The sequence below is a fragment of the Aquarana catesbeiana genome, linkage group LG01, assembly GCF_042186555.1.
Source record: "Aquarana catesbeiana isolate 2022-GZ linkage group LG01, ASM4218655v1, whole genome shotgun sequence".
NCBI classification, from domain to species: domain Eukaryota; kingdom Metazoa; phylum Chordata; class Amphibia; order Anura; family Ranidae; genus Aquarana; species Aquarana catesbeiana.
This window is the reverse complement of record NC_133324.1, coordinates 792642814-792659972: the sequence shown is the minus strand read 5'-3', so window position 1 is coordinate 792659972 and position 17159 is coordinate 792642814. Positions and strand designations below refer to the sequence as shown.

At 39.5% G+C, this 17159-nt stretch overlaps 1 protein-coding gene across 1 annotated transcript in view; it reads right to left on the bottom strand.

Moving 5' to 3' along the window:
- Positions 1 to 17159, bottom strand: part of WWC2 (WW and C2 domain containing 2) — a 203050-nt gene that overhangs the window by 42546 nt on the left and 143345 nt on the right. Inside the window, exons 15-18 of the mRNA XM_073606900.1 lie at positions 15922 to 16080; positions 10358 to 10476; positions 4989 to 5181; positions 2329 to 2493 (exon numbers count right to left, since the gene is read on the bottom strand). Of these exons, the coding sequence (XP_073463001.1) occupies positions 2329 to 2493; positions 4989 to 5181; positions 10358 to 10476; positions 15922 to 16080 (636 nt within the window). The remainder of the gene's footprint in view (positions 1 to 2328; positions 2494 to 4988; positions 5182 to 10357; positions 10477 to 15921; positions 16081 to 17159) is intronic.

The window sequence follows — 17159 nt, the reverse complement described above, 5'->3', positions numbered from 1 at the left end:
AATAAAAATGCCATAAATCTATCCCCTATTTTGTAGACGCTATAACTTTTGCGTAAACCAATCAATATACGCTTATTGCGATTTTTTTTTTTATACCAAAAATATGTAGAAGAATACATATCGGCCTAAACTGAGGAAAAAATTTGTTTTTTTGATAAAAAATGTGGGATATTTATTACAGCAAAAATTAAAAGATATTGTGTTTTTTTCAAAATTGTCGCTCCTCTTTTGTTTATAGAGCAAAAAATAAAAACCGCAGAGGCGATCAAATACCACCAAAAGAGGTACAGCGTCGCACGACCGCGCAATTGTCAATTAAATCGAAGCAGTGCCGTATTGCAAAAAATGGACTGGTCATTGAGCAGCCAAATCTTCCGGGGCTCAAGTGGTTAATGTGATTTTGGAATTGTGGCAGTGATACACCAGCAAATGCATACAGAAAATACAGATTTATTTTCTGCCCATCTAAAATTCACTTCCAGGTGAGAAGGGAAAAAAAAAAATCACCCTACAGGGTTAATATCGCCACTTCAAGCGAAGGGTGTGGCTTCATTCAGGTAGAGATAATGTCGTTTTTGGCAAGAATTCAACTTTTAATGCAAGACTTAAAGACACTAGGGTCAGCTTACACAAGAAAAGAGCAAATGAGGATTTCTAAACGATGTCTCTGCGTAGGACTGGATGAAAGGCCAAGATGGCCTGAGATTATCTGGTGATATTTGATATCGGAAGCATAAATAATGGAGAAACCAGATTTAACCATGAAAATTATATAGAATATACAGGATGCACAGTGACCTCTAGTGATCTAGAAAATGTGCCAAGTGTAAATGAACAGGATATAATTCTATTCTCCATTTATCTGATGGTCATTTTGAAAGAGGTCAAGTTCCATGAGCACAGAACATGGTAAATTAAATGCACAAATGTTCTTTCACCCATTTAGTATTTTATTAATGTTATGTAAATCCAGATATTTACAGAACTGTGCCTTTTCTGTCTCATTAAAGAAGGGTTCCAGTTTGAAATATTTTATACCTATTCACACTGGTCCAGTTTGGACAAATGTAACTGTGGGGGAGATTTACTGAAACTGGTGCACGCAAAATCTGGTGCAGCTGTGCATAGTAACCAATCAGCTTTAACTACAGCTCGTTTAATTAACCTTTGACAATAGAACCTAGAAGCTGATTGGTGGTTACTGTGTGCACACAGAATGTAGTGCAGCTGTAGATAGTAAGCAATCAGCTTCCATCTTCAGCTTGATCAATTAACCTTTGACATTGAAACCTAGAAGCTGATTGGTTTTGATGTACAGCTGCACCAGATTCTGTGTGCACCAGTTTTAGTAAATCTCCCACTATGTATATACCATACCTGAATGATGCCCCAGCAAACTGAAAATCACTAAAGTAGACACCACTACTCCAGTGATCTTGCTTATCTGTATACAAAGTACATTAGCGCTTAAAAGGGTTTCCTTTGTATACAGATATACACACTACTGTACTTTTTATCACATAAGTGGTTTTTAACCAGTTGTTTTTTTAAAATAAATTATGTTGCTGGATTTACACTATTGAATTTGAATTTCTTTCCCTATGTTTACATGTATATTACTGCTGTGGGATGGGGCCATACAGGAGGAACACGTGGGGACTGGGAAGAGCTTTGTTGGCTGATTAATTTCCTATGCTTGTTATGACTGCTTTGTACCGGAAGGTCATGATGTTCTGGTATGTGTTGGATTCGCTTTGTCATGTGGATTTCACCGCATTAAGAAAGGCTGTTATGTGATCGGTTCACTTTTTGCAATAATATCTTCACCTCGTCTGTGGAATGTCCTTTTTTGACTCTTATGCAAGTGTGCACTTGGGACTTGGAATACTTTATGTTGGACTTTCTTTTTATATATATCTTTATTGGTTTGCACATTTATTTATATCAGTTGTTTTAGGGTCACAGAGAGTCTGGGTTTCTTTTAGAAAATTTAGCAGCTTATTTGGGTATCTGTATATGCATTTATGAGTACACACATCTTATGTAATAACTTATTATGATAATTATTAATCTTTTAATAATGTAGGCATATCATTTTTACTCAATTATATATTAGTGTTGTATACACTTCTTTATATTTGGCTGGACACAGTCAAAGAGATTTAGCGTTGCCCCTATACTATTCATACATTTATACAGAATGTCAGAATATAAGGGGAGTTGCCCCTTTTCTGTTTTGACTGTGGCAAACTCACTTTTTCCTAGGTTTTAAATAGGTAAACATGCATCTTTTTTGTAGGTGAACGTCCGTATAATAAGACCACTTACCCTACAAATATACTGGTTCTTCTCTCCTGGGGAGAACGTCTGTGACCGTACGATCATACTGTTTCTAACAAATGGTCGCTGTCTTCCGCTAAGACTACTTCTGTCCTTTGGTCGCACTGAAATATTTTCATGAACGGTTTCTTCCGTATTTGTCTCTTTGTCGACCTTAAGTTCAGGAACAAACAGGAAAGGTAACATTGACATATTTAAAGTGAAGCTAAACTCTAGTTTAAAAAAAAATCTATTCAAGTATGTATTCCCAACTCAAAAATTACCCGTTAACACAGCCGGCCTTATGGAAACCTCCTTTGGACATTGTTATCCATTGTGTATGGTTTTCCTGATGCCTATGCTACCTTATTCTCATTTTTATTTTTTTAAATATTTTTTTTCTTCTTGAAATGTTGTACTTAATTATCTTCTGTCTACGATACACAACTTCAATAAAAATAGGAAAGTTTAAAAAAAAAAAAAAAATCCTGCTATTGCTTTAAGCCTCCTCCAAATGTTTTAAATTTTTTTGCTGCTGTTAAAGCCAGTACTGTATATGTGATGAATCGTTCACTTCGTATTACCATAAGACTTTAGAAGATAACCATGTAAAAAAAAAAATGCAACAAGGAACAATAACTTAAAATACCATGCTTAGCAATATACAGCAGATTCATCCTCACAAAGTCATACTTGTACCTCCTTGAAGGATACACACATAGGTAAAATGAGTTTTATACTTCATATGATTTAAAGTGGTTCTAAAGGCAAGAGTATTTTACGTTAATGCATTCTATGCATTAAAAGAGAAGAATGGGGTCGTTTTTTTTTCCCTGAATCATACTTACCTTGGTGGATGCAGCATCGGTCCGATTCTGCATCTGTCCCCCGCCGGCTCTAACACTGAGAACCAATCGATCAAACACTGCAGATCGTTCAGCTCTCGGGGCTCCCTGAGCAGCGGGCTGGTGTCAACCAGTCACCACTTTCTGCTCTGCGCCCCTTCCGTGCTCACTGGAGTGCTGGGCTGCAGAGGGGGCGGGAGCGGCCGGCTCAGGCTCTTAGCGACTCTTTGAGAGGCTGTGCCAGGTGCTGGTCCAGGCATGTGGATGGATCCCAACTTCATTGTCATGATCTTGCCCGCGCCTTGACCGGCTCTGTGACGTCAGTCGACAGCAGGCTTTAGCCTGCTGTCTGCTGAAAACGGGTCACAAGAGTGCAGAACAAACTGCACTCCTGTGATCCCCAGGAGATGTAGAGCCAAACAAGCTTTGACTGTACTTCTCCTTTACGGTAAAAAAACCTTCTGGGTGCAGCTGCCCCCCTTATACTGTACTTACCTGAGCCCCATCTCCATTCAGCGATGTGCATGAGAGCAGCAGCGCTCCTGGATCTCTCTCTCCTCATTGGCTCACAAAGCAGGAATCATTGGCTACTGCTGCTGTCATTCACAGCCAGTGAGCCAATGAGGAGAAAGCAGGGGCAGGGCTGAGCCGTGCTGTGTGTGGGTGTGGACAATGTCCATTCACAGGAGTGTGGCTCAAGAGCGATCCTGCTCTAGTGCCCCCCATAACAAGAGGATTGCTATTGGGGGCACTTGACAGGGGGGAGAAGCCAAGACCGCCGGCGGGGGAATCAAAAAGAAGAGAACCAGGGCTGCTCCACACAAAATCATTGCAGTTAAATACAGTATGACATGTTTGTTATTTAAAAAAAAAAAAAACAAACAAAAAAAAAACACTTCCATCCTTCAGAATCCCTGTTATAAACATGGAGACAGCTAAGGAGAATAAGTATACAGAGTTTCAGAAGATATTGGTAATAAATGTACATAATTAGGAAAAGGTAGGACTGGCGTGCAGAATAACTGAGTAAATAGGGAATTGGTTCTATTAAGCTGGCCACACAACCATTGCTACTAGCTTTCAGTCACAAAAAGTAGCAAACATCTCCAGCCCACGAACCAACATCACATAAAATGTTCCTTTAATCACTCAAGTGCACCTCTATTTCACAACAGACATTTATCAGTACCTTCGGTATTGCTTGAGGATATTTAGTGCACAATGTGCAATGCATACATTAGTTATAGCGAACATTAGAAATACAGCCAAAAAAAGTTCCATTTGAGAACATACAAGAGAATAGAGAACAATAAATCAACCAAAAGGCAGTCTTGTGTAAACCGGTTAAAAGGCACATGAGGTGCTTGAACATATTTAAAAACATTGCTTGAATGTGTATAATAACTAATATCTAACCTCTATATCTCTCGTTCATTGACCTGTTAATATTTATGCCCCATAGCTGCATACCCTGTACATTTACTTCATACAGCTTTATATGGAAGATCTTGCCATAGCGTTGCCCTGCTTTTTCATGCAGCAAAGAGGGGGACTATTTTACGAAAAACCAAGGATGGAAAAATAAGAAAAAGCAGTCATCTTTATTGAACAGACCAGTATCATCTCTTTTTGCACTAGAGTTGGAGTGGCTTTCACCTACAAATAGTGGTAAAGTAAAAAGCATTGGGTATGGAGAGGGGGGCTTCTATAAGGGAATATGTGTGTTGGATATCATATTTTACAGTTACTACCTAATTTGGGGGATTTACATTCACCAAAGAAAGCAGGCACAGACATATATATGCAGACTATGATGCCATTTACCAGTGTTGGCAGTTCAGCAGCAGGAAGTGGAGTAGAGGTAGAATCCCAGCTGTTTGTTCCATCGTAAGATTCTGTTTGGGGCTCTTCTGGGTCAGTAGATAATTGCAATGGGGAAGAGTAATACTCATTCATGTGTTCTGTGGGCCCAGGTTCATCAATAGCATCAGATGCCTCTTCTCCCTGTAGTTCCAACCTAAGGCCAAGATTATAGAATAAGGCAAAATTGTTGAATAATCAGAAAATTAACTGCGTTTATTCAGCAAGCCAACTGTAAAACAAAATGAGCTTGTACTCAATGTGTAAAGTTTAGCAACACATAGACCAGACCAGATTGCTGGTATCAGATAAACTACTAGATTATTTCTGAGTCATTCCCATTTCTTACTGAACTTTGTTCATCATCACTGCCTCTAGAAATGTATATCATAAACCATATTCTGAATTTAAACCTGCCTCTGAAATGGGGACGTTGCCTGAGCTACAGTGCCTTGAATTAGTATTCATACCCCTTGAATTTCCAAATTTTCTTACGTTAAAGCCAAAAACGTAAAAGTATTTTATTGTGATTTTATGTGATAGACCAACACAAAGTTGCACATAATTGAGAAGTGGAAGGAACATGATGAGTGGTTTTCCAAATTTTTTACAAATAAATATCTGAAAAAAGTGGCGTGCATTTGTATTTAACCCCCTTTTCTCTGATACCCCTAACTAAAAACTAGTGGAACCGATTGCCTTCAGAAGTCACATAATTAGTAAATAGAGTCTACCTGTGTCTAATTTAATCTCAGTATAAATACAGCTGTTCTGTGAAACCCTCAGAGGATTGTTATAGAACCTTAGTGAACAAACAGCATCATAATGGCCAAGGAACACACCAGACAGGTCAGGGATAAGTTGTGGAGAAATTTAAAGCATGGTTAGGTTATAAATAAATATCCCCAAGCTTTGAACATCTCACGGAGCACTGTTCAGTCCATCATCCAAAAATGGAAAGAGTATGGCACAACTGTAAACCTACCAAGACATGGCCGTACACCTAAACTGACAGGCCGGGCAAGGAGAGCAGTAAGAAGAAAAGCAGCCAAGAGGCCCATGGTAACTCTGGTGGAGCTGCAGAGATCCACAGCTCAGGTGGGAGAATCTGTCCACAGGACAACTATTAGTCGTGCACTCCACAAATTTGGCCTTTATGGAAGAGTGGCAAGAAGAAAACCATTGTTGAAATAAAGCCATAAGAAGTCTTGTTTGTGAGAAGCCATGTGGGGGACACAGCGAACATGTACAAGAAGGTGCTCTGGTCAGATGAGACCAAAATTTAACTTTTTGGCTTAAAAGCAAAATGCTATGTGTGGCAGAAAACACTGCATACCACGCTGAACACACCTTCAGCAAGGACAGGGTAGCTGGTTAGAGTTAATAGGAAGATGGATGGAGCCAAATACAGGGCAATTTTAGAAGAAAACCTGTTAGAGTCTTCAAAAGACAGAGTTTGAGCTATCTTGCAAAGAAGAATGGGCAAAAATGTAACTCTCTAGATGTGCAAAGCTGGTAGAGACATACCTAAAAAGAATTGCAGCTGTAATTGCAGCGAAAGGTGGTTCTACAAAGTATTGACTCAGGGAGGCTGAATACAAATGCACGCCACACTTTTCAGATATTTGTAAAAAATTTTAAAAACTATTTATCAATTTCCTTCCACTTCACAATTATGTGCCACTTTGTGTTGGTCTATAACATAAAATCCCAATAAAATACATTTACGTTTTTGGTTGTAACATGACAAAATGTGGAAAATTTCAAGGGGTATGAATACTTTTTCAAGGCACTGTAAGGTGAAAAGCGAAACAAATATCTACCAAGTTAAACCGGGGTAAAATTTCAAACATGCACACAGGTCTCCCAATCAGCCATTATTATTAAGCTATAGTGTTCTGATATAATACAAACCTTCACTGGTACATAGGGAGAAATAATGTGCTACTTTTCCCAAGCACTTAGTATTGTGTTAATGGATTAATGGTAATTAGTCATGAAAAATGAAACACCAACAAGCTGTCAATACATTTTTAAACATCCATATACCCCAACCCAACACAAGGCAAAGTTAGTCAAGGTGAATAAAAGATTGGTGGGGAAGCTGCTTCATTCCCTGTACTTGTGGGCAATGTTGACTAATAGTAATGCAGGATATGAATTAGGAAAAGTTGTAAAAAAAGAAACTGAAAATGCTTTGTAGGAATTAATGAGGGTGCAGAGGGTACAGTGCCTTGCAAAAGTATTCACCCCCTTAGCTTTTTACCTATTTTGTTACATTACAGCCTTTACTTCAATGTTTTTTTAATCTGAATGACATGTGATGGATCAGAACACAATAGTCTAAGTTGGTGAAGTAAAATTAGAAAAATATATACATAAAACTATTTTTCAGAAATGAAAAATTGACAATTGGCATGTGCGTATGTATTCGCCCCCTTTGTTATGAAGCGCATTAAAAGCTCTGGTGCAACCAGTTACCTTCAGAAGTCACATAATTAGTGAAATGATGTCCACCTGTGTGCAATCTAAGTGTCACATGATCTGTCATTACATATATACACCTTTTTGAAAGGCCCCAGAGGCTGCAACACCTAAGCAAGAGGCACCACTAACCAAATACTGTCATGAAGACCAAGGAACTCTCCAAACAAGTAAGGGACAATGTTGTTGAGAAGTACAGGGTTAGGTTATAAAAAAAATATCTTTGATGATCCCTAGGAGCACCATCAAATCTATCACAACCAAATGGAAAGAACATGGCACAACAGCAAAACTCACGGACCAGGCAAGGAGGGCATTAATCAGAGAGGCAGCACAAAGACCTAGGTAACCCTGGAGGAGCTGCAGGGTTCCACAGCAGAGACTGGAGTATCTGTACATAGGACGACAATAAGCTGTATGCTCCATAGAGTTGGGCTTTATGGCAGAGTGGCCAGAAGAAAGCTAATACTTTCAGCAAAAAACAAAATGGCATGGTCTGATGAGACTAAAATTGAACTTTTTGGACATCAAAGAAAACGCTAAGTCTGGCACAAACCCAACACATCACATCACCCAAAGAACACCATCCCCACAGTGAAACATGGTGGTGGCAGCGTCATGCTGTGGGGATGTTTTACAGCAGTTGTTACTGGGAAACTGGCCAGGGTTGAGGGAACGATGGATGGTGCTAAATACAGGGATATTCTTGAGCAAATCCTGTACCACCCTTTGTGTGATTTGAGGCTAGGACGGAGGTTCACCTTCCAGCAGGACAATGACCCCAAACACACTGCTAAAGCAACACTTGAGTGGTTTAGGGAAAACATGTAAATGTGTTGGAATGGCCTAGTCAAAGCCCAGACTTCAATGCAATAGAAAATCTGTGGTCAGACGTAGATTGCTGTTCACAAGCGCAAACCATCCAACTTGAAGGAGCTGGAGCAGTTTTGCAAGAAGGAATGGGCAAAAATCCCAGTGGTAAGATGTGGCAAGCTCATAGAGACTTATCCCAAGCGACTTGGAGCGGTAAAAGGTGGCTCTACAAAGTATTGACTTTAGGGGGGTGAATAGTTATGCACATTGACTTTTTCTGTTATTTTGTCTTATTTGTTGTTTGCTTCACAATAATAATAAAAAAAAAACATCTTCAAAGTTGTGGGCATGTTCTGTAAATTAAATGATGCAAATCCTCAAACAATCCATGTTAATTCCAGGTTGTGAGGCAACAAAACACGAAAAATGCCAAGGGGGTAAATACTTTTGCAAGGCACTGTATGTACAGGCCTCGGTAGGAATGTATATACATACACACAAGCACACACAGATATCTACATCTTATATAAGCATACATATGCAGTACACTGTAAATAAAGCTACCACAGCTCACTTTAGCCAAGCAAAGCAAGATTTCAAATCTAGAGTTTATGCTTTGCTTGACTGGAGTGATCATATTATCCAAGTTGTAATCTATTTGAAGTAACTGTTGATACAAAATAGCACTCGAGAAAGTCTATGGGAATGTAATATAAACTCTATGGGAATGTAAAATAAATAAAAAAAGCAATAAAAACCGTTCTGCAGCTTCTTTTAGGAGTAGATCCTGAAATAAACATGGGAGACTCCTGCACACTTGCATCTGCCCAAAGACTATCTGGCTAGCTGGTGTTAGAGCATTGAGTAATAAATAAATAAATATATATATATATATATATATATATATATATATATATATACACATACACACACACACACACACACACACACACAAAAAGGAAGCATCCATTGTACAAGATTCCCAGAGCAGTATGTTTTTTTTCAAAGAGGGAGCAGAGAAGAAGCCTTTCGTGACACCATGTCTCTAATTGAGACTTTGTATTGGGAACTCTTAGGAGGGGAAGAGGGTGTGTGTAAACTTCAGGTGGAATTTTTTAAGTGTATTTACACTTTTTTCAGTTCCCAATTACATAGCAAAAAATGTTATATTAAGGAGCAGGCTTGGAAATTGTTTGCTATTATAATTACATTTGTCTGCTTTGCATTGGCAGATCTTCATGATTAGTTGTAAACTAAATGTACATCACCCACAGTTATTACCTCTTGTATCTCTTGACCTTCCCTCTTAGATTGTAAGCGCTAAGGAGCAGGGCCCTCTGATTTGTACTGTATTAAAGTGTATTGTATTTGTACTGTCTACCCTCAAGTTGTAAAGCGCTATGTAAACTGTTGGCGCTATATAAATCCTGTATAATAATAATAATAATAATAATAATAATAATAATAAATGTGAACTCTGTCTGTCCTAATAAAGAGTTAAATTTCTTAAGGCTTGTGCAGTAGATTTCACATTGATGCACTTTTAAACCATCTGTCCCTATAGTGTACTGGTGAGCAAGTTATTCTAAATAATTCAAGATGCCAACTAGAATGGTAAGAATATTTTTTTTATTTATTTATTGATGGTATGTGAATGGGAACACATCAACGGATTGAAGGGTTTTCCAAAATTGGCTGCAAAGGTGGAAGTACACGTTAGGCTTTGTAAACATTAAGATTTTGTCAACAAAGGAGGAGATCAGAACAGCCTGGAAAACGTGTTTAGAGCTCCACCCACTGACAACACATTAAAAATACAACATATTCTTCGGCAGTATTCTGTATTATTTTTAGTACTGACCACAATAAATAATGAAAACAATATCAGTACACATTCCCCTTTACTGTACTTCAGGCACTTAAACCACTGTGCAAGTTGTGGACTTTCAGTGTTCTGGGAAGGCACGGAAAAATTCAAACAGCATATGCTGTTTTACAGATGGCCTATGAAATGTGCCCGAACATTGATGACTTACCATTCCTCTCCCAAACATGTCTGCTCCTGATCCTCCTCATCTGCTTCTACCTGGGCTAATTCACGCTTCACCGCTTCCAGCTCCGCAGATGTCCTGACAAGCAATGCTGACACAGCATCCTGCAATAAAACGGGAGATAAAGTCTGTCAGCAGCTGATCAAGAAAGGGAAATCAGACAGGGAGATAGAGCAATTTTAACTACAGCTCACTAATCTTTAATTGAAGTTCTGTTTGACTTCTGTCATCTTGTATCAGCCATTGTAGCAGGAATGAAACAGTATACAACCTCTGAAAATAAAACTAGCTACTTTCAGATGTCAGGCTATACTTTTACACTCCTTCTTCAAAGGCAGATGTAAGGAGACAGGAGTCACTTGTTCTCTTCTGGGAGGCTGAAAAGTTAAAGACACAAAGGGATTTCTGATCCTTGAAAAATGCTCATTTCATGCAAAGCAAGGAAAAAAAGATTTACATATTACTGAGATTATAAAGAACCAGTCTGGTGCGACAGATCAGAAAGAAAAAGGAATAATTATTATTCTAATTACAATACAATAGTTGACCATCGCAACCCAATTTTAGCTACTTTCATAAAGTAGAATGTTATTATAATGTCTTTTTATCAGATGTTCTATCTCCATCTCTTTCTTTTGCAGAACTAGTCATTACTTAAACTGAAACTCCAGTCAAACATTTTTTTTTTGTTAGTTTAGGTTAGTAAATCAAAAAGAGTCGGAACCTTTTGAATCTCCCCACTCATATATCTGATGGTTATCAGAGAGAACAGGAAGTGGGGGGAGATCTCCTCATTGAATACACAGACAGAAATAGAAAAATATTTTCCAATAGCAGGGAATAAAGTAAAAGCCTTTATCATATTTTCATTTCTATTTGGATCCCTATGTGAAGTTTCCCTTACCTTTCAAACATCTGTCACATCTGAGGACGAGGATCTAGTCTAGTTCTCTGCAGTGGCTCAATTTTAAACATTAACATGCACATAGTGTTTATATGAATATGTAGTTCACATGCATTTTACATTTGCTGTATCCCATCTGTTACTAGTATCCATTATAAAACTGAACAGGGCTATGAGCCAACAGCTGGCGATCACGGATATCTGAGTGTGACTGGACTGTTATCTGCCCTTTGCGGTAAAGGAGAAGAAAACATACCGCTACACAGTGCCAAAGCACTTTGCAACAATTTAAGAAAAAAAAACATAAAAAATACTTCTGGTTACAAGAAAATAGATAAAAAAAAAAAAAAGTTAACAGAAGTTAATCATGATGTTCATACATTAGCTTTCAGGAAATGGTTCTCCCCGCTACCAAAAGAGAACACCGATCCACAAATAGAACAGACATTCTTGTTTGATCTCTATTAAGGGAAAATGCATTCAAGCAGGTGAAAACTTTATGGCCAACAGCTTATTTACACCCCCCCTCCCTAAACAAAGCTGGCCATACATAGAGCAAGGCTCTGTATTCAATCAGATGACACTACTGTTTGGGGTACAGTGGATGGGGGTATTGCTAGATTTCTCTTGTTCAGCTTGCGGGGCTGAATGAGAGAATACATACAGTGGGGAAAATAATTATTTGATCCCCTGCAGATGTTGAAAGTTTGCCCGCTTACAAAGAAATTAAGGGTCTATCAATTTTATTATAGGTGTATTTTAAATGATAGAGACAGAATATCAACCAAGAGTCCAGAAAAAAAACACATAAAACAAATGCTATAAATTGAGTTGCCGTTCCGTGAGTAAAATAAGTATTTGATCCCCCAAGCAAAACATGACTTAGTACTTGGTGGAGAAACCTTTGTTGTTAAGCACAGAGGTCAGACGTTTCTTGTAGTTACTGACCAGGTTTGCACACATCTCAGGAGGGATTTTGGTCCACTTTTCTTTACAGATCTTCTTTAAAAACCACTTCCATATCGGGCCTATTCTGGCACTTCTCTCCTACATGTAAAAATCATCATTTTTTTGCTAGAAAATTACTCAGAACCCCCAAACATTATATATATATATTTTTTTTAGCAGACATCCTGGGGAAGAAAATGGCGGTCATTGCAACTTTTTATCTCACACGGTATTTGCGCAATCATTTTTCAAATGCCTTTTTTTGGAAAGAAAAAACGGTTTCATGAATTAAAAAATAACAAAACAGTAAAGTTAGCCCATTTTTTTTTGTATAATGTGAAAGATGTTACGCCGAGTAAATAGATACCTAATATGTCATGCTTCAAAATTGCGTACACTCATGGAATGGCGCCAAACTTCGGTACTTAAAAATCTCCATAGGCGACGCTTTGAAAATTTTTACAGGTTACCAGTTTAGAGTTACAGAGGAGGTCTAGTGCTAGAATTGTTGCACATGCTCTAACGCACGCGGCGATACCTCACATGTGTGGTTTGAACAGCGTTTACATATGTGGGCGGGACTTGCATGTGCGTTTGCTTCTGAGCGCAAGCTATCGTTGACAGGGGCATTTTAAATTTTTTTTTATTATTATTTAATTAATTTTTTTTTTATTTTCTACACTTTTTTTTTACATTTTTATTTTTTTGATCACTTTTATTCCTATGACAGGGAATGTAAGCATCCCTTGTAATAGGAATCTATGTGACAGGTCCTCTTTATGGAGAGATGCGGGGTCAATAAGACCCCACATCTCTCCTCCAGGATGGAAAGCATGAGATTGGTGAAAAAAAATTAATCGATCTCATGCTGACAGCCGCGATCGTGGATTTGTTGACATCCGGGAACCCGGGCGTGACGTCATAACATTGCGCCTGGGCCTCCGACGGTCATAGAGATGACTGGTGACCCTCTTGTCACCGGAAATCTCTAACATAGTCATCCGGCGCCGGCTGATTCTTTCTCCGGGCCCCTGATGGCACGGGAGAGACCAGAGAAGCACCGGATGGCGGGTGGGAGGGGGAGTCCCCTCCTGTTGCCTATAAGAACGATTAAGCGGCGGAACTGCCGCTATGATCGTTCTTATGGTGCACAGAATCGCCAGCTGGAAATAATGATATCTGAATGATGCCTCTAGCTGCAGGCATCATTCAGATATCACCGTACAAAGTCAAGGACGTCATTTGACTATGTGTGGTAGGGAAGTGGTTAAATCCTTAAGGTTTCCTGGCTGTCTCTTGGCAACTCCAAGTTTCAGCTCCCTCCATAAATTTTATATGGGAATATTGTCTGGAGACTGGCTAGGCCACTTCATGACCCTAATGTGCTTCTTCTTGAGCCACTCCTTTGTTGCCTTGGTGGTATGTTTTGGGTTATTGTCATGCTGGAGGGAAGAAGGTTCTCATTCCAGATTTTACAATACATGGACCCCTCAATGCAGCAAAGTCAGCCTGTACCTTTAGCAGAGAAACAGTCCCAAAGCATCATGTTTTCACCTCCGTGCTAGACTGTAGGGATGGTGTTCTTAGAGTCATAGTCAGCATTTTTCTTCATCCAAACACTGAGTCGAGTTAATGCCAAAGAGCTAAATTTTGGACTCATCTGCCCACAGCATTTTCTCCCAATCCTTCTCTGAATCATTTAGATGTTCATTGGCATGACTGTACATGTGCCTACTTGAGGAGGGGGACTCGCAGTGTTTGGAGGAAGAAAAATGCTGACTATGATCCTAAGAAGACCATACCTACAGTCAAGCACGGAGGTGGAAACATGATGCTTTGGCTCTATTTCTCTGCTAAAAGGTACAGACTGACTTTGCCTCATTGAGGGGCCAATGGATGAGGCAGTGTATTGTAAAATCTTGAATGAGAACCTTCTTCTTTCAGCCAGAACACTGAAGATGGGTCATGAAAGGGTCTTTCAGCAGGACAATGATCCAAAACATACCGCCAAGGCAAAAAGAAGCACATTAAGGTCATGGAGTGGCCTAGCCATCTCCAGACCTTAATCCTATAGAAAATTTATGGAGGGAGCTGAAACTTCTAGTTGCCAAGGGACAAACCCTAAGGATTTAGAGAAGATCTGTAAAAAAAAATTGGACCAAAATCCCTCCTGAGATTTGTGCAAACCTGGTCACCAACTACAAAAAACATTTTACCTTGGTGCTTGCCAACAACGGTTTCTCCGCCAAGTACTAAGTCATGTTTCGCTTGGGGATCAAATACTTATATTACTCTCTGAACTGCAACTCAATTTATAACATTTGTATTGTGTGTTTTTTCTGGATTTTTGGTTGATATTCTGTCTCTATCATTTAAAATACACTCATGATAAAAATTATAGACCCTTCATTTCTTTGTAAGTGGGCAAACTTACAAAATCTACAGGGGATCAAATAATTATTTTTCCCACTGTATAGTGCAGGACAGTTTCAGAGCAAAAGTAGTGCTGTAGATTAAACGTCCAGTGCCCTCTGTGCTGACATTCAGATCATGTACAGTTTCTTGAACCAAGTATGGGGGGGGGGGGTTGTGGCTTGAATGGAATAGAATGTGTTGTAATTGCAGGAGCTGGTTAGGTGATGTGCAATTTCCTATGGCAGAGCTCACCTCTGAAACTGGATCAAATCAAGATAACAATCCCCTTGTGTATGTTAAAAAAAAAAAAAAAACAGACTTGCATTTTTAGCATTGTATTCAATAAAGCAAATCTGTCACCCTTTCCCTTGCCACCACAATCTGCTAGAAGAGAGGAATAATCCCTGGTACAGAGTCCTATGGTGGTATGAGAGAGACAATTTCAGCCTCGGCACCCCCCAGGCCACGCCCCAACATGTTTCACTCTGCTCCCCAGAGCTTAGTCATGGAAATACCCATGAATACGCTCCGGGGGTTGGAGTGAAACACGTTGGGGGTGTGGCCTGGTGGAAGCCCAGGCTGAGGTTGTGTCTCATATACCACCATAGGATTCCGTGGATGTGCAGCACCAGGGATCTTTCCTCTCCTTCTAGTGACTGCAGGAGCTTGGACTAGCTCCATCCCTTGCTGGCACTCCTGCAGTGGTTGCAGCATCACCCACGCTACTCCCCATAGTGATCGAGCCTGAGTAGCACACTAAACAAACTGTGGGTCACAGTGAGTACCCAATCTGCTCCCAGAGCCACCAAACACTTCTTTTGACTTTCTGAAACTGTTAAAAGAAACTGACATAAGGCTTTGCACTCCTCTCCCTTCTCATGCAACTTAGGCCCAGTGATTTTATCCTCATTTACAAATGCTGTACTGTAGGGGGTAGGAAGGCAGTGTCTTGCCTTCTTCCATATGGCGGGCCATGGAACCACGTCAGGGGAAGGTAAATCCAGAAAGCATATTGCGTCTCCTTTAAAGTGAGTTTGTTACGTTGCCTAGTATGAGCAAAGTAAAGGTTTGCCTGGAGGCCACTTTTATTAGACATGGGTGCAGGCAGATAGGCGAGGCTTAATTATGGTCAAGGAAATCAGGCCCCAGAAATAGAGTGAAAGTAAATCAGAGAGGCACATAGGCTTTTCTGGTTAACCAAAACAAGACCTGGTACAACGTGGTGCACACTTGGCTGAAGAATTCTTTGTAGTATAAATGTATGTCAGTAGTCACATCTTACCATATTCACTGTAGCAGCCTGTGTCTCTCTGGCCTCTAATACTGACTTTTTAGGGAGAGCCTTTTGATGAGATATGTGTCGGCAGGGCATCAAAGTGTGCCATCTTGTATATGCTTCATTTGTTAAAGACAAGTCTGCTAAACTGATCTGGATACCAGCCTGTAATGAAGAAAAAATATAGCATGTTTATTTTATTGCATTCTCTTTCCAGTCTTTTGGTAAAAAGGTATTTCAGCATTTCAAATTGAGATTTTTTTCTTTCCAAAGTTTCGGATGATTTTACCATCACCACCCAGAGTGGTTGTCTACTAGAGTCCACTGGGTCTAGAGTTTGCTCAAGTCAAAAAGAATAATTTCTCTTTTTAGTTCATTCACCCAAAGATTAACTCCAATCAGTAGAAAAACACAGTCTGCCCTAAAAGACCAATTCCTGTGATAGAAGAAGAGAACCTGTAGAAAACAACATGCAGCACTGCTTTGTGACAGGTGTACTAGGTGGTACTTTATCGCCTATAGCAGAATACGGGTCTTTCCACAGAGCTCTAGTCTTCCGAACAATCCCTATTACACACATGCTGCTTTCCACTTAAACTAGTTAGACTGCACCTGTCTACAGAATCTTCAAATACCAACTTGCACCATTCAGTGTTCAGTGGAATTAAGTGTTAAAGGGTCATATGCCAGGAACTTATCCTCCTCAATCTTTCTAATGATGAGATCTCTGCATCTGAATTCCAAAGGCTGCCCATCTGATACAGCAATGTACAAGATTGCCTCACATTCCATGATTTATCATTAATTGTACAGTACAGACAAAACAGCAAAAGGAGTTTGACTTCATGGCAGAGGACTCTTTGGGATATGTCTCCACCACTTTTTGTAGTTTCTAAATGTAGTGTATACTAATAGGCTTCCTGGCTTCATAAAAACATGAGAAGGCTATACAAACCCCATGCAGACAGGTCCTTCATACACAGTAAAGAGAAATCTGTTGAAAGGATTGCCTCTTTAAGGCCCCATCCACACCTAAGCATTTTGTAGCTTGCAGCTCCACAAGCAAAATCCCATTCATTTCAATGACCCCTGTTCGCATATAAGCATTCTGTCATCTGTAGCAAAACATCTGTCGCTCACAAAAGTACACGAGTTTCTTTTTTTAGTAGACTGGAGTGTTTGGCCCCACAGACTTCAACAGAAATGCTTGAAAATGTGTGACATGAGTGTTTTACAAGCGTTTT